The sequence below is a fragment of the Ostrea edulis genome, chromosome 9 (assembly GCF_947568905.1).
Source record: "Ostrea edulis chromosome 9, xbOstEdul1.1, whole genome shotgun sequence".
Lineage (NCBI taxonomy): Eukaryota > Metazoa > Mollusca > Bivalvia > Ostreida > Ostreidae > Ostrea > Ostrea edulis.
This window is the reverse complement of record NC_079172.1, coordinates 53,028,408-53,055,865: the sequence shown is the minus strand read 5'-3', so window position 1 is coordinate 53,055,865 and position 27,458 is coordinate 53,028,408. Positions and strand designations below refer to the sequence as shown.

The 27,458-nt window shown below is 35.6% G+C and overlaps 1 protein-coding gene across 3 annotated transcripts; it reads right to left on the bottom strand.

Annotated features, from left to right (window-relative positions):
- Window positions 1-1,329: 1,329 nt before the first annotated feature.
- LOC125658676 (uncharacterized) lies at window positions 1,330-27,015 on the bottom strand. 3 transcript variants are annotated; one of them, XM_048890013.2, is made up of 14 exons: window positions 26,951-27,015; window positions 19,159-19,290; window positions 18,940-19,045; window positions 18,534-18,624; window positions 16,271-16,416; window positions 14,224-14,362; window positions 13,022-13,207; window positions 11,023-11,220; window positions 7,989-8,078; window positions 6,671-6,778; window positions 6,141-6,257; window positions 5,047-5,160; window positions 4,737-4,835; window positions 1,330-2,744 (listed from the first exon to the last, which is right to left on the bottom strand). In XM_048890013.2, the coding sequence occupies exons 1-14, from the start codon at window positions 26,961-26,963 to the stop codon at window positions 2,535-2,537; spliced, it is 1,749 nt and encodes a 582-aa protein (XP_048745970.2). In that variant the 5' UTR covers window positions 26,964-27,015; the 3' UTR covers window positions 1,330-2,534. The 3 variants fall into 3 exon arrangements, with proteins under 3 accessions (XP_048745970.2, XP_056005539.1, XP_048745969.2); XM_056149564.1 differs by lacking the exon at window positions 26,951-27,015 and adding an exon at window positions 26,285-26,455; XM_048890012.2 differs by lacking the exon at window positions 26,951-27,015 and having other exon boundaries at window positions 19,159-19,318.
- Window positions 27,016-27,458: the final 443 nt, after the last annotated feature.

Sequence of the window (27,458 nt, the reverse complement as noted above, 5' to 3'; positions counted from 1 at the left end):
ATAGAAAGGACACGGGTATAAAAACAAACTACAGGGTTTTTTTTAACAGCACCGTAAGAGCTGTATGTAAGAGGACTAAGTATATAAAAATAATCACAAATTAAAAGCTAATCTAAAAAGATGCGTTTTGAGGTCCACTTTAAAACTAGACAGTGAAGTACATTGTCTGAGCTTAAAAGGCAGAGAGTTCCAGAGACTCAATGCAGCCTTGTCCAAACGTCGATCCCCATATGTTTTCGTACGTGTCCGAGGTACCTGGAGAAGATGCAGAGATTCGGATCTTAGTGATCGTGTGGGATTGTAAACGTTCTAGATTTGAAAGATAACATGATCTTCATATGATGTTATCTCGTTATGTAATAAATAAATTCACTGGAGACACCACGGTATCAGGCAAGTCATTTATATGACAAAGGAAGAGGAGGGGTCCTAGAACAGTACCCTGCAGGACTCTGGAGTCCACTGTGACTTCTCTCCAGCACTCTCCTTCACACACTAGCTTCATCAAACGGTTACGTAGAAACGATATGATCCACTGATGTAACTGGCCCTGTATTCTCGCAGTTTATGATCCACTGATGTAACTGGCCCTGTATTCTCGCAGTTTATGAAGAAGCTTATCATGTTGCACAGTGTCAAACGCTTTCGAAAAGTGTTCGTTTGTAATCCGCTATCGAAGCTCAACGTTACGTCCTCCACTGTGACTGCTAACGGGGTCTCGCAAGAATAGCCCGAGCGAAAACCGTGATTTAAAGAATTCTGGATCTTAAGGCATTCAAAGTGCTTCATCACACGGTGGCACACAATATGCTCAAGCACTTTACTTAAATCGGCTGTTTATAAAACTAGATGGTAATTTCTAGTAAGTGTTGGTCCCCTTTTATAAAGACCGGTGCTATATTTGCATTACACCAGCTTCTAGCTCGGTATGATCCCTAAATCCAGTGATTTCTGGAAAGCAATGTGATGCTTGGGGCGAGTTCAGTACCCGGTTCGGGATAGCATCTGTTTAGGGACCTGTGTAATTTGAATATTCCTTAGAAGTTTTAGGATACCATCCTCAGTAACAGAGGCGTCTTCAATCACACGGTCACATGATTGGATAGCGTGTGGCGTAGTAGTTGATGTTTCATGTGTGAATAGCAAGCTAAACTGATCGACTGATACCCCAGCTTTGGACTTACGATCACTGAGAAGCTGGCCTTTTCTCTCATGTGGTGATACACCGACATTGTCCTGTTGTTTAGACTCCACCTAACTCCAGAAGCTTCGAGTAGTTGTTAGCGAATCCTTCTGGTATATTGCACTATTTACTCATGACCACTCAACTCGTCTAAAGGCCCTTTTATTGTTGGTTTATTTCCAAAAGCAGTATTGCTTATAGGTTGCAAATAATGTACATGTAACACATATTACAATAATAGCATACGTGAAAAAAGACATCAATAAGATATAACAATTTTAAGCACAAAAATAGAGCATGTGTCTCAAATATAAAGGACATGTTTATTGATGTGTTGAGGATAATGATATTAATATAAAGGACATCTTTATTGATATGTTGAGGATAAACCTCTTTATGTTATGGCCTCTAATTTCAGTTTACAAGATTTATATTAAAAAATCCCAAAATTACACATAACACTTGTATTTGTATATAGTTGTAATAATTTATACATTGACAGGTTTTCATAATATTTATCAATATATAATTTTCTTAGTTTTTCATGTTAAAGGACAAATAAATATAATACAATAAATGTAATACAATAAGCGAGTATTGCTCCTTATCATTCTTGCACAAGGAATTATTTAACTAAGGTGGGGATTTCCTCTGTTTTGAAACTCTTGATGGAGTCTGAATCTATTGCAGTAGAACCGTGTTTAAATATGACGACAGGTCCTCGGTGTTGTTACCGCTCTGGTATACCGGTTCTCTGTTACACCGGTAGTCGTTTCACTATGTTGTGTATTTATAAGCAGCATCAGTTTGGTAGAAACCTTCCTACTCTATGCATTTAGTTTTTCTTTAATACCGGCATGTGCGATGTAAAGAAGATTGTTTAAAAATTAGTAAATTTTGGCAGTTTTTATCCTGCCCCCAAGGCTTCACGAGTCCTGATAATTACAATTCATGTCCCCTTGTCTCAAAGATCCTTCATACCGAATTTGAAAAGAATTGGAAGGGTAGTTATCAAGAAGTTAAAAATGTTCCAATAAAATTATTGTTAACGCACGACGACGGATGCAGACCAATAGTTATACATATGTAGGTCACCTAACTCAGGTAATCAAAGCCCTGCATCTGGCGGCAAATCATAACATTAATCAAAACATGTTTCAGACTATTGCTTTCATGTAGGTACGTACTCACTTTTAAAAAAAAATATTTTTATTGTACAATAGGAAGACTGTTACAAAAAAGTAATTCTGTAAAACAAAATAAAAAAACATGAAAAGTCCTTTTTGATTGCACTTATGATATACAAAAGTTAATAGAGTTTCGCTGTGTGTTCCTGGACCAATCAATCTAATCATGTGACCAATTTTAATTCCTTCACAAAGTCTCTGGTTTTGATCAGAGAAGTTTTTGATCCCTGAAAACTTTTGTCTGTAGATTTAATTTCTAGCTGGATTTGCACTTGTTGTAAAATTTCATTGGTCCGTTTAGTTAGCATCATTATCACATGATCACAGGCTCCTAATAGTAACTGATTTCGAGATAATTTGATCAAACGATGATCCTGTCAAAAAGACATAAATATTATAAAATATAAAAATAAATGTATGTAACATCAACATCATTTAATAAACGATGGCTTTACCAATCACAATAGATCAGTGCCACTAATGCTGATTCAGATTAATTCCATTGTCAAATCGATCATTCAACACAATATTTACAGTACATGTATTATGTTATGCAGTACAACAGGAGGTATTTGTTTATCAATGATACACACTTTCTACACTTTATGCATTGTTCAATGTAAATGTTGTGATGAACAAGCAACAAATGAGAAGCAGTGCTTGGGCCACATCACTCACATGAGTCACCTTGGCCCTGTGGTTTAAAAAAAACCCAAATAATTTCAATGAAAAATTTTGACCCCAACCTAACCCCAAAGGGCCACAACATAACCGTGACTGAAGATCACATGGTCAAAGATAATGGTGTGAAATGCAAGGTCTTGCCATAAGGAATCTGTAAACAAAATACGAAAGTCCTACCTTAAATACATGTACTATCATTCCAATAAGATGTTACTTCGCTTGATTGAGCATGCAAATTTCTTTCACTGATTGGTCATAGGGTTTCAATAAAAGTGAGTTTGGATGACCATGTTATGCCATTCTTTCAATATGATTGCTCATTGAGAACAAAAGTGAAACATGTTTCATTGAAATCTGAGAAGTTATGCCCAAAAATTTGCACGGTTGATCAAACAAAGTGATATGCTGATATTGTAACAATAGTAGTTCAGGAGATATTGCCTAATTTAGGTTTTCTTAAAAGTAGGTCAAACTCCAAGGTCACAAGTCCAAAAATTTGGTACCAAAAAAAAGGCCACAAGGAATGAAATCTGAGAGCCCTCTCATTCCCTATTCAAGTTACTGAGGAAGCTAGGTTAAATTTTCAGATCAACAGATCAAAAACAATACACCCTCTCGGAAAGTCTCCCGACTTTAGTTGAAGGGGCATAACAAAAATTTGAATCCACACAACTTAGGAACATTTGCAGTTTGATATGATTTAGTGTGGCCCTGCTATTCTTGAAAAAAATTGTTTAATTGATTTCCTGTATATTCCCATCTAAAACTTTGATCTCTTATTGTGGCCCCCCCCTACCCCTAGCACCTCTAAATTGAACACACTTGAATTTGAACCACATTAAGATCTTGCATATCAATAGCCGTATTGTTCTTGAATGAAAGGGTTTTTAAGCACCTTTCCCTATGTACTTGTAAAATTTTGATCCCCTATTGTGGTCCCACCTTACTCCTAGGGGTCATGATTTGAAAAAGCTTGAATCTGCACTACCTGAAGATGCTTGCATATCAATGTGACTAATCATGACCCTATTGTTCTTGAGAAGATTCTAAAAGATTTTTCCTATACATGTATATTCCCATGGATGTAAAAATTTGATTTCCTATTGTGGCCCCACCCTACACCCAGGGGCCAAGATTTGAATAAACTTGAACCTACAATTTGTCAGGAAGCTTTCACTTAAATTTTCTGAACAAGTGATTCTTGAGAGGAAGATCTTAAAATGACCCCACCCTTTTTTGACTGAAATTGACTCATGCAGTGGTTCTGGAGAAGAAGATGAAAATGTGAAAAGTTAGAACAACAATAACTATACAACAGATGCCAGACACACCTCAATCAGAAAAGCTCTCTTGAGTCTTTGGCTCAGGTGAGCTAATAAAATGGTTCATCTTAAAATCCGTTGAAAGTGTTTACCATGGAGAGCACAAGTGTAAACAGAATTTTATTTGTTTTCCTTGATCTACATTACTTGACCTCAGCCTAATCTAAGACGAGGGAAGTATATGAAATTCAGTAGAAATCTATCTTTGAAAAAATATACTTGTCAATGCTAGTGAATAGCCCTTCCATCATTATCTGAGAATAATGTGGTATATTGAGTATCAAAATGTCTGTTCATTATGATGTGTAGTTTTAAATCATACTGAATATCATCAAATAAATTACAATCAATATTAGATACCTTCATCTGCATTTTGATCATAGTTGTGATGTGACAGGCATGTTCCTCCCATTTCTCACCATTCAATGTCAGACATCGTTTAGCATCTATTTCCAGATCCTGCAAAAAAAAGTTTGCTATTAAACAAAAAAATATACTCTATTAACAAGAAGATCAACAATCTTCATAGTTTTTGTACTTTATTCATTAAAAAGTCATTTCAATTTACATAAACTATATCATATACATGTATCTCCGATTCATTATAAAATATCATCTTAATATACATATTAAATGATTGATTTGAATTTGGAATAGGGCCTAGATTTACCTCATCCAGTGAGCTCAAAAGTTTAGGAATGGAATCACAGACGTCGTACTTATCACAGAGATGTAGGGTCTCAAATGTCAGCTGTCGAACATACAACTGTGCACTCGTTATAGCCTGCAGATGTTAAAACACCACCATCTTAATTACACAGAAGTCCTCAGAAATACTTTTCTCCAGTTTGAAATTCATATAATTCATATTATGGCTTGATTGGCATTCATTTATCCAGGCCAGTGGTAGATCCAGGATTTCCCAAAAGGGGAGGCCCACATATAAAAGTCAAGTATTAGCCAAAATACTCAGCCATTTTGGGTGCCAAATCTGGAAGGAGGGGGGAGAGACCCCCCCCCCCCCCCCCCAACCCCCACCCCCTCAACCCCCACCCCCTCTAAATCTGCCACTGCAGGCCATATTGTATAAAATGGTCAGTTGCTTTTCCACATCACTGACTTAATTGCAGACAAGGTTACAACACATATTTATAGATTTTTGCTCTAATGATTGCTCTGTGTTGCATGAAATTAATTTTTTGTATCTAATATAAAATACAATTTTATAGATTGCATCATTTGTTTTGATAAAAGAATTAAATTATGACGAGGATTGATGCTAATGCATAACCATATCAAAGTGATGTAAAATCGATCGGATGAGTAAATGAAGCTTAATTATAAATCACCCTGCAGTTTAGAAAGTGCCCAAAATCATTTTATATGGTATGGTATGGTTCAGTATTAACTTTAATCCTTAAATATTTACATTTACCAATTTTTTACCCTCAGTAATAAACTTCGTCAAGAAAAAAATAAATTATGCAGTTTACAAAATAAACATGACCCCAAACTGAGTTGTATAATATGAATTTGTAGAAATAATTCTTTAAACACAGCACTAACATTAAGGTCTACCGTGCATTGTATAATATGAATTTGTAGAAATAATTCTTTAAACACAGCACTAACATTAAGGTCTACCGTGCGTTGTATAATATGAATTTGTAGAAATAATTCTTTAAACACAGCACTAACATTAAGGTCTACCGTGCGTTGTATAATATGAATTTGTAGAAATAATTCTTTAAACACAGCACTAACATTTAGGTCTACCGTGCGTTGTATAACCTGAAGCGTTTCTTCTGGAGCAGATTTTTCCAACTCTCGTTTCAACTTTCGGAATGTAAACTGGTTTTCCAAGTAAAAGTCACACTTACTCTAAAATAATAAAGGAAGAGATTTTGGTTATGTGCTCCAATATTTGATAAAGGTTTAAACTCGGAGCAGTTTATCTTCTAAAGCTCCTAAACTGCTACATGTATGTTATTACATCAAATATTGTCATCTTTCAACTTGGTTAATGTATGACTAGGAATTAGCATTTTTAAATTGATGACTTGAAATTCTGACTTGAGAAAAAAGAAATGTACTTCACTTCTAGAATATCTATGTAAGTCTCTATTTCAGTAAACAATATTTGTAGGAATGTCAGGAGTTCACCTTTATACAACAATGGTGACTCACTTATGGCCAGGTACTGTACACATGTACTAATTCTAAACATTAAGCCAGCTCCCCTGTAATTCCTGAACAGCATAGCTTGTGTATTTGTATGAATGTCACGAACAAACCTTTAGACAATTCCTGAACAGCATAGCTTGTGTATTTGTAGAAGGCTTCAGCTGTTTCATCTTCTGTATATTTACGTTGTATTGTGACAAGAAATCGGCAAGGTCCACCTGTCCAATAAAATAGTACAGTAACCTGACAATAATGACTATCTCTAAAGGACCTGGAGTAGAGGGTATTGCAGTGTAGCATACAGCATAGAGGGAACTTGTACTGCCTCACTCAGTGTAGCGAACAGTATAAGAGGGAACTTGTACTGCCTCACTAGTGGGCTAGCTTTTCTAGTGATGTCGTAGAGTCTCTTTCTTGATCACGCAAGTTAAGCAACGACGAGCGTAATAAGCATTTGGCTGGGTGACCGCTACACGTTACAGTTGATTGATTAAAAATTGTTTAATGTCCCTCTCGAGAATATTTCACTCATGTGGAGATGTCACCACTGCCGGTGAAGGGCTGCAAAATTTCGGCCTATGCTCAGCGCTTATGGTCTTTGAGTAGGGAGAGATCTTTATTGTGCCACACCTGCTGTGACACGGGGCCTCGGGTTTTGCAGTCTCATCCGAAGGACTGCCCCATTTAGTTGCCTTCTATGACAAGCAAGGGGTACTGAGGACCAATTCTAACTGGGATCCCCGGGGGTGGGGTACTGAGGACCAATTCTAACCCGGATCCCCATGTTACAGTAGTCACTGAGTGAGACTTACTCATCAGTATTACTTCATCAAGATTTGAGAACCAAAGGTCTGTACATACATGTATTTAAGGAAATTCTTACAGTTCACATGAAATTTGATCATTATTAGGTCAATAAGATCACTGTCAGGAAGACTTCCAATCATTAAGCCTTGGTGTTTGTCTTTATAGACAGAAGCTTCAATATAACCTCACTTTGTGTGTGTAATACATGTAGAACTTAAAAATGACTGAGTCACACATAAAAATATATACTGGTATGGTTGGTTTTATACTGCTTAATGTCCCTTTCGAGAATTTTTCATTCATTAGGAGACAAGTTTTTAACTCAAAGACCCATTTTGTCATTGACTTCTGGGTACAAAATGTCTGGTGGAAAGTCACAAGGATGAACAGCGATACAAACAGAATGTGCAATTTCAGGCACTTTCTGAGCAGATGTCATAACTATTCATTAAATACATTTTTAAATTAATGAAAATAATAATCAAATTATCTATGTTTATAAAGCTACCTGAAAACACGAATGTTTCATCATGCATATATACATGTACACGCTGATATGTGAATAAAAGAAAGAAAAACAAAGAGAAAACAAAGAACAGAGAGAAGTAAAACCTGATTTACCTGTGCCTTGGCCAACACCTTGATGTTGCTTGTTCCAGCAGTTGAACCTCTTCTGGTATTGTCTTCTAAAGACTCGATTACAGACTGATACTGGAAGACAAAAATACATCCCAACATCAAACAAGATGTCCACAGGCCACGTTGCTCACCTGCACAATCGCATTATCCCATGTAAAACATCAGAATCTGAACTACAGGAAGCTTGCTTATTGGACTGGTGTATTGTTCTTAATTTAACTCACAGGGAGGAGGAATGTAACAAGATGTGTTTGTGAAACACTGATGCCCCCAGATTACATCAAAGCGAAATCAGGTAAAAAGGTCAAATTGAGCAAATTTTTAAAAGGTTTTCGGTAAAGACAAAAAGAATCCACTTACATAACACCCCCTACCCCACCTTTACCCCCACAACCCCCCGATCCCTACATAGAATATGAATAAACCCCTGATCCATACAGAGAACATGAACAAACCCCTGATCCCTACAGAGAACATGAACAAACCCCTGATCCATACATAGAACATGAACAAACCCCTGATCTATAGAACATGAACACCCCCCCGATCCATACATAGAACAGGAACAAACCCCCGATCTATACATAGAACATGAACAAACCCCCGATCTATACATAGGACAGGAACAAACCCCCGATCCCTACAGAGAACATGAACAAACCCCTGATCTATACATAGAACATGAACAAACCTCCGATCTATACAGAGAACATGAGGAAGAGCTAAAATGGTCACTGCTATCATTGTAAGCAACATGCTGAACACATATATGTTGCTATGACATTGTAAGCAACATGCTGAACACATATATGTTGCTATGACATTGTAAGCAACATGCTGAACACATATATGTTGCTATGACATTGTAAGCAACATGCTGAACACATATATGTTGCTATGACATTGTAAGCAACATGCTGAACACATATATGTAGCTATAACATTGTAAGCAACATGCTGAACACATATATGTAGCTATAACATTGTAAGCAACATGCTGAACACATATATGTTGCTATGACATTGTAAGCAACATGCTGAACACATATATGTTGTTATGACATTGTAAGCAACATGCTGAACACATATATGTAGCTATAACATTGTAAGCAACATGATGAACAATATATGTTGCTATAACATTGTAAGCAACATGCTGAACACATATTATTATGTTGCTATGACATTGTAAGCAACATGTTGAACACATATATGTAGCTATAACATTGTAAGCAACATGCTGAACACATATATGTAGCTATAACATTGTAAGCAACATGCTGAACAAGATATGTTGCTATAACATTGTAAGCAACATGCTGAACACATATTATTATGTTGCTATGACATTGTAAGCAACATGTTGAACACATATATGTAGCTATAACATTGTAAGCAACATGCTGAACACATATATGTAGCTATAACATTGTAAGCAACATGCTGAACACATATATGTAGCTATAACATTGTAAACAACATGCTGAACACATATATGTTGCTATAACATTGTAAGCAACATGCTGAACACATATATGTTGCTATGACATTGTAAGCAACATGCTGAACACATATATGTTGCTATCATTGTAAGCAACATGCTGAACACATATATGTTGCTATGACATTGTAAGCAACATGCTGAACACATATATGTTGCTATGACATTGTAAGCAACATGCTGAACACATATATGTAGCTATAACATTGTAAGCAACATGCTGAACACATATATGTAGCTATGACATTGTAAGCAACATGCTGAACACATATATGTTGCTATGACATTGTAAGCAACATGCTGAACACATATATGTAGCTATAACATTGTAAGCAACATGCTGAACACATATATGTAGCTATAACATTGTAAGCAACATGCTGAACACATATATGTAGCTATGACATTGTAAGCAACATGCTGAACACATATATGTTGCTATGACATTGTAAGCAACATGCTGAACACATATATGTTGCTATGACATTGTAAGCAACATGCTGAACACATATATGTAGCTATAACATTGTAAGCAACATGCTGAACACATATATGTTGCTATGACATTGTAAGCAACATGCTGAACACACATATGTAGCTATAACATTGTAAGCAACATGCTGAACACATATATGTAGCTATAACATTGTAAGCAACATGTTGAACAATATATGTTGCTATAACATTGTAAGCAACATGCTGAACACATATTATTATGTTGCTATGACATTGTAAGCAACATGTTGAACACATATATGTAGCTATAACATTGTAAGCAACATGCTGAACACATATATGTAGCTATAACATTGTAAGCAACATGTTGAACACATATATGTAGCTATAACATTGTAAGCAACATGCTGAACACATATATGTAGCTATAACATTGTAAGCAACATGCTGAACACATATATGTAGCTATAACATTGTAAGCAACATGCTGAACACATATATGTTGCTATAACATTGTAAACAACATGCTGAACACATATATGTTGCTATAACATTGTAAGCAACATGCTGAACACATATATGTTGCTATGACATTGTAAGCAACATGCTGAACACATATATGTTGCTATACAAGTATCTCATTTCTTCTTACAGAATGACCTTGAACTGAATGAGAGAGTCAACAGGACAGTACGTCAACTGATCATGACAAAAATTAGAACAGAACTTACCAAAGCCTGATATATAGAACACGTAAAATTAGAACAGAACTTACCAAAGCCTGATATACAACATGTAAAATTAGAACAGAACTTACCAAAGCCTGATATACAACACGTAAAATTAATTGTAAACATGATGAATGTTTGAGAACATGCACAAGCAAATTGATTAGTATATTGTGGACTTGTGCCTCTTCTCAAGAATCATAGATGCAAAATTGCTATATCATTATTTTGCAAACTTAGCTTAATAGAAGAGAAAGTAACATCCTAATGATATGGAATGATGATGACGATAATGATGAGGATGATTAAAGTGATGATAATGATCTTGTACCTGTGCCAGCTGCCGGTCTGCCTTCTGCTCTAGCTTCACACTACTGTTGTGAACATTTTCCAGCCTGATGAAGTTGTCCACCCCTTCTTGGGCCTCGTCATCTGTAGCATTGTCAGAAATTTGCCTTTCTGAAATTTTCTCTTGGCAAAGATTGCAAACCCTCAAATACAGAGCTATGTCTGGTTCCTTTTCAGGGCACTAGAATACAAAAACAACAAACAAACTAGAGCACAAAAAATCCAAACAAACTAGAACACAAAAAAAACCCCTGGAACATGAAAAAAAAAAAAAAAAAAAAGCACTATAAACTGAGTGGAAACTTCCAGATACTGTGGTTTCATAAGTTTTTGAGGTAACCAAATTTTGAGGATTTGTCAAAAATTATAGTTTCAGTTGCAATTAATTTTGTGGGAAAGTAACACTGTCCGTCCTGTACGGGTAAAAATTGTACTTCATTGATTACTTGCTTTTGTAGTCTGGTACAACAACAATGAAAATTTGAACGAACTACAATGCTTCACACCAGCGTACTTTTCATGAAGCGGTAGCATGCTTTTCATGAAGCGGTAGCATGCTTTACACGAAGCGGTAGCATGCTTTTCATGAAGTGGTAGCATGCTTTTCATGAAGCGGTAGCATGCTTTTCATGAAGCGGTAGCATGCTTTACATGAAGCGGTAGCATGCTTTTCATGAAGCGGTAGCGTGCTTTACATGAAGCGGTAGCGTGCTTTACATGAAGCGGTAGCGTGCTTTTCATGAAGCGGTAGCATGCTTTTCATGAAGCGGTAGCATGCTTCACACCAGCGTACTTTTCATGAAGCGGTAGCATGCCTCATGGAATATGCTGACAGAAAGCCTCACTGTTCATGTCCTCATGTATTTTCAAAAACAAAATTTATTTCTTAAAAATAGATATTATGAATGCTCTATGTGTACTACCGTATATACTCGCCTATAAGTCGGTTCGCCTATAAGTCAGTTCACCTATAAGTCGGTTGTATAAGTTTAGGTTATATTGGAGGGAATTGCCATTGACCCATTTATAAGTCGGTCTAACGTTTTTTTCAAGAATCAGTTGACAATTTCAAATCAATGCTTTAATGTTTTTACCTGTGTTTCAAATAATATGCTGAGATATGCGCCGACATTTGATATTTTTTCCCAACAATCAATTTCATATCAATACTCTTTATATGCATAATATCTGTGTTCCAATGATATTTTAGGATATGACATCGATATTTCACTTTTAATTCTCAACAAATTAAACAGTTACTATTTTGTTTATTTCATCCATGTTTTTTTTGTTTAAAATATACTAGGCTATACATTACACCATCCAGAAAAATACTAATCTTCTTAAGACACTCATATAAGTCGGACATAGAGTTTTGGATCAAAATATATATACGGTACATGGATACGGACAATGTACATGTAAATTTCACGCAATCTGTTACCCATAAACATCGCTGAACCATCTAGATGTCCCAGATTATTTGTAAGAATAAAACTATTGCCACAACATATCAATACAAGGATTTTTTGTGTGTCAAAATTAGATACATTAAAACAAAGTTAACAGTGAGTACACTTATAATGAATTCATGCTAACAGTGAAGTGAATTTTATTCCCTAAAGTTTTTAATATATCATGAACTCGTTGTATATAATGAATTATGTTTACAGAGTGTATAACAATTAAATCAAAATTGTTCATCCCCAGCACTTCGCTATTAACAAGTTTTACTGTAATAGTAAATATGTGTATGCAGAGTAAAATAGATACAAAAAGTGTACATACATGTATTACAAAATCTTATATTTAATCACTATAAAACTTGTACTCTGCATTGAATTGCTCAACATAAGCTGTAGTGAATAGACAGGAAAATAAATACATGAGATGCTCTAAGTCACTTTAGTGACTTCTGTATCAAGACAAAACAAATTCCTTTTCCAGCACCATCTAAAATCCATGATATACATAAAACTCACCCCAACCACTCGAATAATGGCAAGTTGTGGTTCAGCCCCTTTGTTGTCATTGGTAACAAACAGTAAGAGGTCTTTTGTGGAACAGTTCTTGCAGATGGCCCTTCCACATACCCTGCAGTTCAGCTTCTTTTTCATCAGACCAAACTTAGCAGCACACATTTGACAGGAGTCAGCCATGTTTTCTTGCTGTTAAAAAGAAGCTGGATTAAGATGTATTTGTGAAACACTATCTCCTGAGTGTAGTCACATTCAGTTGTGATGAATTTGATATTTGATCTTGAAGTCATCTTTGCAAGCCAATTTAAGTGTCCGATTTGCTTACTAGATGAGTGTAACCGAATTGGACACTTGGCTTGCAAAGATGCCTTAAAGTATGACCTGGACCTTTAACAGTCGATTACTTTTGACCTTGATGTTTTAGTTCATCAAGCATTAAGGTTCTATTTTGTACCAAGTTCATATGTCATAGCTAAAGTTAAAGTTGGAGACAAAGAAACAGAAAGGCAGACCAAAAATAATACAGTCCCACCCCCTCCCCCCCCTTATGCTCTTTGATATCAGGTCATGAACAGAAATGCATACACAGGTGTAACAGGTAGATACTTTCATTAACAGTAAATGATTAGGTGATTACAGTTTCTATATTAAGACTCCAAAACTAAATTTTCATCCAAAATTTTTTATCCACAAAAAATTTCTCATTTGTATGAAAAACAAATCAACATAGGTTTCAATTGAAGATAGATGAAAATTTCTTTACTAATTATTATTTAAAAATAACTTCATTTAGATTGTACTGCACACAGTAATTCAGTAAATGAATTCACTTAAATGAAGCAAAGACATCTTCAAATGAATGCACACAGAGATGCGATTGATGGTCACAGTATCTCAGGGGTTAGAGTGTTTGTTTTGTGACCGGGAGGTCATAGGTTCAAGCCCCGCTCAGATTTTGGCTGTGTCAAATCTAGGATGTAAGAATAGTAGCAGTTACTATGTAATATACTAGCATACACACAAATACATAAAATATTTTAACTGTTGGAAGGAGATTCATGTTTTCAGATTCCAAAATACTTTTAAAAAACCATTCTTTTACAAAACGCTTTAAATTATGTAGAGTGGGCTGTACTCTTCTGCCCTACACTTACCAGCCATGTTGTTTAAATAGAGTGGGCTGTACTCTTTCACTCTCAACTTACCAGCCATGTTGAGGACTTCTGCCAGGTGGGTATGGTGACCAGAGTGGTTAGGTCATGGAGAGTCTTTTTAATTTCTGACCCTCCAATGGCCGATTTAAAACCTTGGACAAGACGTACACATTCTGCACTCAAGTCTAGCCTGCAAAATCATGAAAGAATCAATTACTTTTAAAATTCGATTCACAACATTATACATGTTACAATCATAAAATATAATACATGTGTATTATACACAATGTTTGTTGTGCATACAAAACAAGAGGCCCATGGGCCACATCACTCACCCGAGTTACAGTATTCTAAATCTTAAACACACCCTCTTTTTCTGATCCAGGACTTCTGGTTTAAATAAACTTATATGTAAATCTACATATATCCTATATAATAATGACAAGGACATATGAATCTATCCTATATGAGGATGTTCACATAATAAAGATAGGGACATATGAATCTATCTTATATGAAGATGTTCACATATGAATCTATCCTATATGAGGATATTCACATAAAATGACAGGGACATATAGGTATGTTATCTCTCCTGGGAATCAGTGAAAACTGATTAACATTAATGATCCTATTAAACTTTTCTGAATTTTAATGTCTGTCTGAAAATCAAAGAGACTACAGCTAATGGATACCCTTTTAATACCTTTTCAGTACTTTCAGATAATGTCATTTAAATAAATATATAGACAATAGTACATACTCCCCCTTACCCCTTACAGACACATTAAACTAATTTTGTTTAAAAAAAAAAAAAACAACAACCAAAAAAAAAACAACAACAAAAAAATAAAAAAAAATAAAATAAAGACAATCAATACATTTTTTAATCAAAATACATGATATATAATATTTGTATGTAACTTGATGTGTCACATCAATATGAAGTACTGAAGCTGATCTCAATGTTGAAGTACTGAAGCTGATCTCAATGTTGAAGTACTGAAGCTGATCTCAATGTTAAAGTACTGAAGCTGATATCAATGTTAAAGTACTGAAGCTGATCTCAATGTTGAAGTACTGAAGCTGATCTCAATGTTGAAGTACTGAAGCTGATCTCAATGTTAAAGTACTGAAGCTGATCTCAATGTTAAAGTACTGAAGCTGATCTCAATGTTGAAGTACTGAAGCTGATCTCAATGTTAAAGTACTGAAGCTGATCTCAATGTTGAAGTACTGGAGCTGATCTCAATGTTGAAGTACTGAAGCTGATCTCAATATTGAAGTACTGGAGCTGATCTCAATGTTGAAGTACTGGAGCTAATCTCAATGTTGAAGTACTGAAACTGATCTCAATGTTGAAGTAGGCGACATTAGACTTTGTGCACTCTCACTACTATAACTTTGTGTGTGCAACTAGAGGGGTTCAGGAATTTCACTGTCCAAACATTTTAGAAACTATATCATATGAAATCTTAAAATGGACAAATAATTTTGCACAGTAACCTGTTAGTGTTCTGTAACAGGGAGAAAATGCAATGGACCATACCGGGATTTGAACCCTAGTCTGGTCCGTAGCATTTTCTCCCTTCCTGTTACAGTTTAAACGTGCTCTGGTTATATTCTTCAGTGAGCTGTTTTCACCCCGGCCATTGTTCACATACCAGTAACACATTTCATTGTGAATTGTGTGAACTGTGTTCAGAATAAAGCATTATACAGCTCACACCCTCAAGTATTTTCAAAACCGAAATTTATTTTTTTAATTAAAGTATATATTGTTATGCCAAACATCCTTATTATAATAAATAATTGCTTATAATGAAGTGGTTTTCATTCCCTACATAGAATGATTCATTGGAAGATAAATATTCAATTTATATCAGCAAATTACATGATGTTTTATATTACAGCCATGGTTTACTGTATGAGAAAAACATGCTCTTATTTTTCCAGTTATCCCATTCATACACTGGTATATCGACTAAATTAAGATTCTTTAATCACCATACATATATAATGGCTTTATAAATGCCATTATGAATTTACAATTTGTAAATTGAGTTGATAAGAAGCAAATATAATTAACACAGAGTACCTTTGTCTCCAGCTCTTTGAGATTTTGCCATTTTCTGTCACTGTAGATGCCAGCATGCCTTGTTGACGCAGTAACTGAAAATACTCTGTAAGCCTTCGCCTCTGACCTTCCTGCACTTGGCCTTCTTCAAAGCATGTCTGACATACCTGCAAAATACATAGACATTAAAAAAGATAGGAGCTTCAATTCTGATCTTATGAATTACAGTCTTCCCTTTGAGAGAAGTTTGAATATAATCATCATAATGGCTGACTTCCTTTCGAAACAGAAATGCATAGATTATAAGTATCAGTTTTTTCCTTTTAAATTCTGTTCATTTGCTGGCTAGCTCAGACTGTCCATTGGCCTGGGTTTAAATTCTGTTCATTTGCTGGCTAGCTCAGACTGTCCATTGGCCTGGGTTTAAATTCTATTCATTTGCTGGCTAGCTCAGACTGTCCACTGGCCTGGGTTTAAATTCTGTTCATTTGCTGGCTAGCTCAGACTGTCCACTGGCCTGGGTTTAAATTCTGTTACTAATAGCTAGGCTGCCCATTAGGTTTAAGTTTTTCACCTGTGACTTTCTGATAAAACTGCTTTTTTTCACATCATATTAGGTGAACCTTAAAATTTTCAATTTTAAAAAAAATCTAAAATTACGGTGGCGTAGAGAGGCCAAGTAAAAAAAAATATCATTCGTTCGGACGAATTAGTAATTCGTTCGGATGAATTAGCAATTTGTTCGGACGAGTTAGCTATTTGTTCGGACGAATTAGCAATTTGTTTGGACAAATAAGTATTTGTTCGGACGAATTAGCTATTTGTTCGGACAAATTAGCAATTCATTCGGACGAATTAGCAATTTGTTCGGACGAAGTAGAAATTCGTTCGGACGAATAAGTAAATTTGTTCGGGCAAATAAGTAATTTGTTCGGACGAATTTGTAATTAGCTATAAGGCAACGCCAATGCCGTAGTGAAACATCATAAAGTGGTGGTTGGGAAGCACAAAACTTAAATTGGGACACATGCTAAAATGGGATTCAATTCCAAAATTTTCCATATAAACATGAAGATGGCGACGGTAAATACAGTGAAATAACAAGCTAAAAATGACAAAAAAGTTTTTCGATAGGACAAAATGATATATGCTGTCTTTATAGAGAGCTCTGTAGATACATGTAGGTACATGTGTACATACATATACAGAGATCTATAAGCTGTAGGGAGGGTTGGCAGCGGATACTCATCAGGGACGTAGTAACATGCAGGGAGGGAGGGGGACAGGAAGGGCCTGGTCCTCTCCCCACTTTTTAAAAAAATCTTCCCTTTTTTCTTTTTTTTTTACATATTAAAATTCGTTTTGGTCCGGCTGATCCCCCCCCCCCCCCTCCTTTTTGGCTGGCCCCCAGCTTCCCCCTTTTAAAAACGATGCTACGTGCCTGCTCGTGTCCCCACAACACTTTCAAAAGTAGGGAGTGGGGACAAGAGTATGTTTGTGCCCCCTCCTTACACTCCTGGGAAATTTATGTTCTAAAATTGTTTTAGGCCCCTAATTGCTATAAAGAAAAATTGGTATAAAATTTGGATATTCAGATTTGCGTTGACAAAACTTTGATAGGCTCTGATTGGCGCATAATTGCATTATTGTCGTCCTATACAAAAATTTAGTTTCTTATTGAATGTGTTACACTCCGTTGTACAGAAAATTTTCATTTAATATACTTTTGCCCGGGGAAGGGGCGGGGGGTTTGAGGCCTACCTCAAACTTTTAAGACTGAGCAAGGTGTAGGGATTCCCACAATTTTTAGCTTGTTATTTCAGGGGTTTGGGGGGGGGGGGGGTGGGGGTTATGAAGTTTACTGTATTTACTGTCGCCATCTTCATGATGTTTATATGGAAAATTTTGGAATTAAATCCCATTTCAGCACATGCCCCAATTTAAGTTTTGTGCTTCCCAACCACCACTTTACGGTGTTTCACTACGGCATTGGCGTTGCCTTAGAGCTAATTACAAACTCGTCCGAACAAATTGCTAACTCGTCCGAACAAATTACTTATTTGCCCGAACAAATTTACTTATTCGTTCGAACGAATTTCTACTTCGTCCGAACAAATTGCTAATTTGTCCGAACGAATTGCTAATTTGTCCGAACAAATAGCTAATTCGTCCGAACGAATTACTAATTCGTCCGAACGAATAATTTTTTTTTTTACTTGGCCTTTCTACGCCGCCGTATAAAATATATACATCTTCAAATTTTTTGCTATGAAATTTAAAGTACCTTATAAGCTTTCCCCTCTGGATCAGGGTTAGCAAGTAAATTTAATTTCCTTTGGAACTGAAGACATGGATTGCAAAATATCTTTCCACATCTGTGTAAGATAAAATGGTTAAAAATAGATTGATTGAATTCACACTAATAAAACCTTTCATTATAACAGTATTTAGTACTAAGTAGCACAGTACATACACATGCATGCTTTTAAAATATTGAATATAAATATCAATGTTTGCACATCTTATATCATATCTTTTTAAATCTTATTCCTCAACTAAGAATTAACAATGACATCAGAAAGTATCAATTTTTTTTTTTTTTTTAAACTAAATTTGCATCCCAATGAATAACTTAATGAAATTCAATTTTGATTAAAAAAATTTTGTTAGTAGATGCAGGAGTAGGCCACCTTCTACAGTGATGGGGGCGATCCAACAGGGAGAATTTTCGTCGACATTTTTTGTTTGAGCAGCTTGGACAGCTCTCTGTTGGAGTCCAGTGAGACTTGGAGATTTCTAAAATTGATAACAAAGCTATGAACAGAATGAAAATATTTTCAGACTATACTTGATTCTGGTTAAGACGTTTACTTATTAAATACAAGAGATTACTGTAGGAGTACGGATACCTGTGATCTGAGTTTCCAAGTTCAGTCTGGCATCCGCTGCTGCCTCCACCTGGTGTTCCCATGCCGATTTTCCATGACAGTCACTGTTGTAGTACCAGGACATGGCAAACCCATTCACGGGTGTTCCTGGATCTACAAGTAACATTATCAAATACATAACTGTCTTCTTCCATAATCTATACAATCAACACTAATTAAATACAAAACTCTGACGTCAAGTTGTGATATACATGTACATGTAACTCAATCTGGTGCTCCTAGTTCTACGATCAGCACAATTATATACAAAACTCTGACGTTAAGCTATGATATACATACACTCAATCTGGTACCCCTAGCTCTACAATCAACACAATTATATACAAAACTCTGACGTTAAGCTATGATATACATACACTCAATCTGGTACCCCTAGCTCTACAATCAACACAATTATATACAAAACTCTGACGTTAAGCTATGATATACATACACTTAATCTGGTACCCCTAGTTCTACAATCAACATAATAATATACAAAACTCTGATGTTAAGCTATGATATACATACACTTAATCTGGTACCCCTAGTTCTACAATCAACATAATTACATATACAAAACTCTGACGTAAAGCTATGATATACATACACTCAATCTGGTACCCCTAGTTCTACAATCAACATAATTACATATACAAAACTCTGACGTTAAGTTATGATATACATATATGTACACTTAATCTGGTACCCCTAGTTCTACAATCAACATAATTATATACAAAACTCTGACGTTAAGTTATGATATACATACACTTAATCTGGTACCCATAGTTCTACAATTGATTACATAACTCTGATGCTCTCTCCTAGTTCTACAATTGATTACATAACTCTGATGCTCTCTCCTAGTTCTACAATTGATTACATAACTCTGATGCTCTCTCCTAGTTCTACAATTGATTACATAACTCTGGTGATCTTCTACTATTGATAACAGTACTCTGGTGATCTCTCCTAGTTCTACAATTGATTACATAACTCTGATGCTCTCTCCTAGTTCTACTATTGATTACATGACTCTGATGCTCTCTCCTAGTTCTACAATTGATTACATGACTCTGGTGATCTCTCCTAGTTCTACAATTGATTACATAACTCTGATGCTCTCTCCTAGTTCTACTATTGATTACATGACTCTGATGCTCTCTCCTAGTTCTACAATTGATTGCATAACTCTGATGCTCTCTCCTAGTTCTACAATTGATTACATGACTCTGGTGATCTCTCCTAGTTATACTATTGATTACATAACTCTGATGCTCTCTCCTAGTTCTACAATTGATTACATAACTCTGATGCTCTCTCCTAGTTCTACTATTGATTACATAACTCTGATGCTCTCTCCTAGTTCTACAATTGATTACATAACTCTGATGCTCTCTCCTAGTTCTACAATTGATTACATGACTCTGATGCTCTCTCCTAGTTCTACAATTGATTACATAATTCTGATGCTCTCTCCTAGTTCTACTATTGATTACATAACTCTGATGCTCTCTCCTAGTTCTACAATTGATTACATAACTCTGATGCTCTCTCCTAGTTCTACACTCTGATGCTCTCTCCTAGTTCTACAATTGATTACATAACTCTGATGCTCTCTCCTAGTTCTACAATTGATTACATGACTCTGATGCTCTCTCCTAGTTCTACAATTGATTACATAACTCTGATGCTCTCTCCTAGTTCTACAATTGATTACATGACTCTGATGCTCTCTCCTAGTTCTACAATTGATTACATAACTCTGATGCTCTCTCCTAGTTCTACTGTTGATTACATAACTCTGATGCTCTCTCCTAGTTCTACAATTGATTACATAACTCTGATGCTCTCTCCTAGTTCTACAATTGATTACATAACTCTGATGCTCTCTCCTAGTTCTACACTCTGATGCTCTCTCCTAGTTCTACAATTGATTACATAACTCTGATGCTCTCTCCTAGTTCTACTATTGATTACATAACTCTGATGCTCTCTCCTAGTTCTACAATTGATTACATAACTCTGATGCTCTCTCCTAGTTCTACAATTGATTACATGACTCTGGTGATCTCTCCTAGTTCTACAATTGATTACATAACTGATGCTCTCTCCTAGTTCTACAATTGATTACATAACTCTGATGCTCTCTCCTAGTTCTACACTCTGATGCTCTCTCCTAGTTCTACAATTGATTACATAACTGATGCTCTCTCCTAGTTCTACAATTGATTACATAACTCTGATGCTCTCTCCTAGTTCTACAATTGATTACATAACTCTGATGCTCTCTCCTAGTTCTACTATTGATTACATGACTCTGGTGATCTCTCCTAGTTCTACAATTGATTACATAACTCTGATGCTCTCTCCTAGTTCTACAATTGATTACATAACTCTGATGCTCTCTCCTAGTTCTACAATTGATTACATAACTCTGATGCTCTCTCCTAGTTCTACTATTGATTACATAACTCTGATGCTCTCTCCTAGTTCTACTATTGATTACATAACTGATGCTCTCTCCTAGTTCTACAATTGATTACATAACTCTGATGATCTCTCCTAGTTCTACACTCTGATGCTCTCTCCTAGTTCTACTATTGATTACATGACTCTGGTGATCTCTCCTAGTTCTACTATTGATTACATGACTCTGATGCTCTCTCCTAGTTCTACAATTGATTACATAACTCTGATGCTCTCTCCTAGTTCTACAATTGATTACATAACTCTGATGCTCTCTCCTAGTTCTACAATTGATTACATAACTCTGATGCTCTCTCCTAGTTCTACAATTGATTACATAACTCTGATGCTCTCTCCTAGTTCTACTATTGATTACATAACTCTGATGCTCTCTCCTAGTTCTACAATTGATTACATAACTCTGATGCTCTCTCCTAGTTCTACTATTGATTACATAACTCTGATGCTCTCTCCTAGTTCTACTATTGATTACATAACTGATGCTCTCTCCTAGTTCTACTATTGATTACATAACTCTGATGCTCTCTCCTAGTTCTACAATTGATTACATAACTCTGATGCTCTCTCCTAGTTCTACACTCTGATGCTCTCTCCTAGTTCTACTATTGATTACATAACTCTGATGCTCTCTCCTAGTTCTACTATTGATTACATAACTGATGCTCTCTCCTAGTTCTACTATTGATTACATGACTCTGGTGATCTCTCCTAGTTCTACAATTGATTACATAACTCTGATGCTCTCTCCTAGTTCTACAATTGATTACATAACTCTGATGCTCTCTCCTAGTTCTACAATTGATTACATGACTCTGATGCTCTCTCCTAGTTCTACAATTGATTACATAACTCTGATGCTCTCTCCTAGTTCTACACTCTGATGATCTCTCCTAGTTCTACTATTGATTACATAACTCTGGTGCTCTCTCCTAGTTCTACAATTGATTACATAACTCTGATGCTCTCTCCTAGTTCTACAATTGATTACATAACTCTGATGCTCTCTCCTAGTTCTACAATTGATTACATAACTCTGATGCTCTCTCCTAGTTCTACTATTGATTACATAACTCTGATGCTCTCTCCTAGTTCTACAATTGATTACATAACTCTGATGCTCTCTCCTAGTTCTACTATTGATTACATAACTCTGATGCTCTCTCCTAGTTCTACAATTGATTACATGACTCTGGTGATCTCTCCTAGTTCTACAATTGATTACATAACTCTGATGCTCTCTCCTAGTTCTACAATTGATTACATAACTCTGATGCTCTCTCCTAGTTCTACACTCTGATGCTCTCTCCTAGTTCTACAATTGATTACATAACTCGGATGCTCTCTCCTAGTTCTACAATTGATTACATAACTCTGATGCTCTCTCCTAGTTCTACACTCTGATGATCTCTCCTAGTTCTACAATTGATTACATGACTCTGGTGATCTCTCCTAGTTCTACAATTGATTACATAACTCTGATGCTCTCTCCTAGTTCTACAATTGATTACATAACTCATGCTCTCTCCTAGTTCTACAATTGATTACATAACTCTGATGCTCTCTCCTAGTTCTACAATTGATTACATAACTCTGATGCTCTCTCCTAGTTCTACAATTGATTACATGACTCTGATGCTCTCTCCTAGTTCTACTATTGATTACATAACTCTGATGCTCTCTCCTAGTTCTACAATTGATTACATGACTCTGATGCTCTCTCCTAGTTCTACAATTGATTACATAACTCTGATGCTCTCTCCTAGTTCTACAATTGATTACATAACTCTGATGCTCTCTCCTAGTTCTACAATTGATTACATAACTCTGATGCTCTCTCCTAGTTCTACAATTGATTACATAACTCTGATGCTCTCTCCTAGTTCTACTATTGATTACATGACTCTGGTGAAATGTCCACCTTCTGATGATGAAATTACTTTGTCAGACAAGAGCATTCCTTCCTTCCTGAAGAAAATCATTATTTCGTTGATAATTAAGATCTGGCTGCCCTTTGATCTACATCCTCCATTAGTCATTTACCTTCTATGTCTTATTTCAGCTCAAAATTGTCACAGCAGCTAGGAATTTCACATTAAAATAATGGCATTCAATTTCAGGAAATGGACTCCATCACCTTACCAATGTGCAGTCATATAATCAGTCCAGTATACACTGTACTGCCTGTAAAAGAACATCCTGCTGATTGTGTGTGATATTGTGTACTAAATTGATGAAGATTGTGGATTGTTGATATGGTACTTTGAAGGTAAAAACTTATTGTTTATATCAGGGCTTGAAACTAACTTTTTCTGTCACCAGTCCAGCCAGACTGATAAGGTATAATTTCAACCAGTCCACAGAAAAATTGACCAGTCCCCCAGAAATAATTAAACATCTTTTGCTAATGTTATTAAAATGAAATAATGATATTTAACTAGATATGCCTCAGACAATATTGTAACACTTAAATGTGTGAGATTTATATTTACTAATCGGGTTCGTCTGATATCTACAGAGGAATTTATGCCAAATGCGTGTTTAAGATACTGGAATTGGGTTGTCCGTCCTCTGTCCATCTGTAGACGTAATGGTTTCCGGGCTCTAAAGCGTTATCCTTTCCACCTTCAGTCAGTATGTCATACATATGGACTACCCATGGGACGAAGATGTTCCCTATCGAATTTGGGGTCAAAAGGTCAAGTGCACTGGACATTGAAGTAGTAATATGGTTTCCGGGCTCTAAAGTGTTACCCTTTCCACCTATAGTCACCAATTATAATACAATCATATGGACTACCCATGGGACAAAGATGTTGCCTATCAAATTTGGGGTCAAAAGGTCAAAGGTCAAGAGCACTGGACATATTTGTAAGTTGTGTACATGTGTCCTATATTTTATCAATCTGTTCGCCTGCCATCCAATGGGGTGTGTTACATTGTACATATCCTTCAACAAAGGTCCCCCTTCAAAGCCAAGATCATAATAAAATGCACATGTAATTCATCTCTTATCCATTTCTCCCTAGAGAAGAGACTACCCAAGGATTTGTCATGCCCTTTCTTTTTTACACTCAGGAAAGCAGGAAAGTCATACCTATTAACAACACCCTTCTTTGAGAGATTGGGGTAAGTATTCTTAGTGAGCATTGCTCACAGTACCACTTGTTTAGGCCAGGTGTTTGCATATATATGATATATATGTGAACAAATAAAAAGAAATGTGTGAAAATGAAAAAAGTTTGCAACTATGAACATAAAATTTACAAAGTATTCAGAAAAAAAAAGAAAAAACTGGGTCCTAAAAATGCATTCTTTAATGGAAATCTGAGATCTATTTTTCTCCTAGGAAAAAAAAATAAGCTTCAATAAGAGAGAGAGAGAGAGAGAGAGCACATATGAAAATATACATGAATATAAAATATACTGAATTGTGATATTTTATAACTTTGTTTCATAAATTCAGTGAAAGTGTATTCATAAAATCCGATTCTGAATATCATTTACCTTTTGTGCTGCAGTCTTCTACACTGACATGCATAGTTGTAAGAACTACATAGAATATTCTTTGAGTATTGTATCTTAAACCATTACATGTATAATATTTTATAACATATTATGCCATAATTTATGGGCTCATCTATTTTAATCAGTCAAAATATACAAATGAAATTGATGTATATATTGCAATCTTATTATATCCCAAGACAATGACAATGATTTTATTTTTATTCCATGACCCATGTACAATTTTTTTTTATATATATAATAGAGGGCGAAGCCCTCTCACGGCCCGAAGGGCCGTGAGAGCGGAGCTCTCCCTATAGGTAACACGTATATACATGTTTAAGAGGAAAATATAGGGAAATAATGAAAAATTAAACCATACCTATGGAACTTGAAAAGTTTGGTACTAATGGCGTCGATTCGAATATTATCGCATGGACATGTATTTCTCCATTTTGAATCTCGTCTACCCTAGTTCACGTCGTTCTGAGATGTTACATAAAATTCGTAAAAGCATGTAAATCTTATTTTCTTAATCATGTATAATCACTCCACGATTAACGCCATGTTTGTTGTTGTGGTTCAAACGCTATGTTTGTAAATTTCCTAAATAACGACGCTGAATATGACGTCACAATGTACTGTTTACATCAATTGCGTTATATTTCCCGCGTTCAATATGTAAGAGGATCAAATATCCAAAATTAGGATGCTTTGATACAGATCCGTCCTCGTACTAACTTCAGGTTGTTTTTGTTCTGTTTTGGATATAGATACCAATGCCAAAATTTGTTTGCTTCGCCCTCAAACACGGTCACGCCGTAAAACATATTATTCTATAGTGTACGCCTCATGTTTGGTAATCGTCAATCAGTCAATTGAATATATATAACCTGATTCACTAAATAGAGTATATTATTTTGTATTAGTATGAATATATTCCTTATAAGTACATGATATTTGAGATTTATCATAAGACCAGTCTTATTATTAGAGGGCGAAGCCCTCTCACGGCCCGAAGGGCCGTGAGAGCGGAGCTCTCCCTATAGGTAACACATATATACATGTTTAAAAGGAAAATATAGGAAAACAATGAAAAATTAAACCATACCTATGGAACTTGAAAATTTTGGTACTAATGGCGTCGATTCGAATACTATCGCGTGGACATGTATTTCTCCATTTTGAATCTCGTCTACCCTAGTTCACGTCGTTCTGAGATGTTACATAAAATTCGTAAAAGCATGTAAATCTTATTTTCTTAATCATATGTAATCACTCCACCATTAACGTCATGTATGTTGTTGTGGTTCAAACGCTATGTTTGTAAATTTGCTAAATAACGACGCTGAATATGACGTCACAATGTACTGTTTACATCAATTGCGTTATATTTCCCGCGTTCAATATATAGGCGGATCAAATATCCAAAATTAGGATGCTTTGATACAGCTCCGTCCTCGTGCTAACTTCGGGTTGTTTTCGTTCTGTTTTGGATATAGATACTAATGCCAAAATTTGTTTGCTTCGCCCTCAAACACGGTCACGCCGTAAAACATATTACAAAATAATTTTGTAATGTGTATCGTACAAAGGCATATATTTTTTTTTTCGATAGGTCATGTTTTATCCACAGGAAGTTGAGGAATCGGTAATATTTTGTCTGTAGGAATATAAAATCATACATGTAGTCCCCCTTAATTCATAATGCAAAGAAATGGTGAGAGTGACAATGCATTTCTTTAATAAACTTTCTAAAAAAGAAGGATATATTTACCTTTTGTACTCATATCTCGTGATTGGAAGTAAACAATAGCATACTAACTTTTGAACCGGTTTCGATCGGGAAAATAAATTCGGATAACACACTCTCTCTCTCTCAGCTCAGCAACGCTTCACATCAGCATAAAGCTATGCTCACGTGAGAGGTTTATGCTAAAAGAGTGAATTGTTATGAAATCGAGATAATTTAAATTTTTCATTACATATTTCATTGTCGGATCCTTTTCACCAATATATTTTGTTGCCTCGAAGCTCATACTCAAACATTCTGACTAAAGTACAGACCTATATTATATATAAGAACATTATACAAAGCCTCGGAGCATTAGAGATTAAACATTAGAGATACAAAAGATATACATGTATAACAAAGTTATGGACACACAGTTCAGATTGATTGTGAGTGTAGGGAAGGCAACAGTTAAAAGGAGGATATAACTTGTAGCATTGTATAATAAACAAAATAATACATCTATAATAAACATGTATAATGATAATTTTAA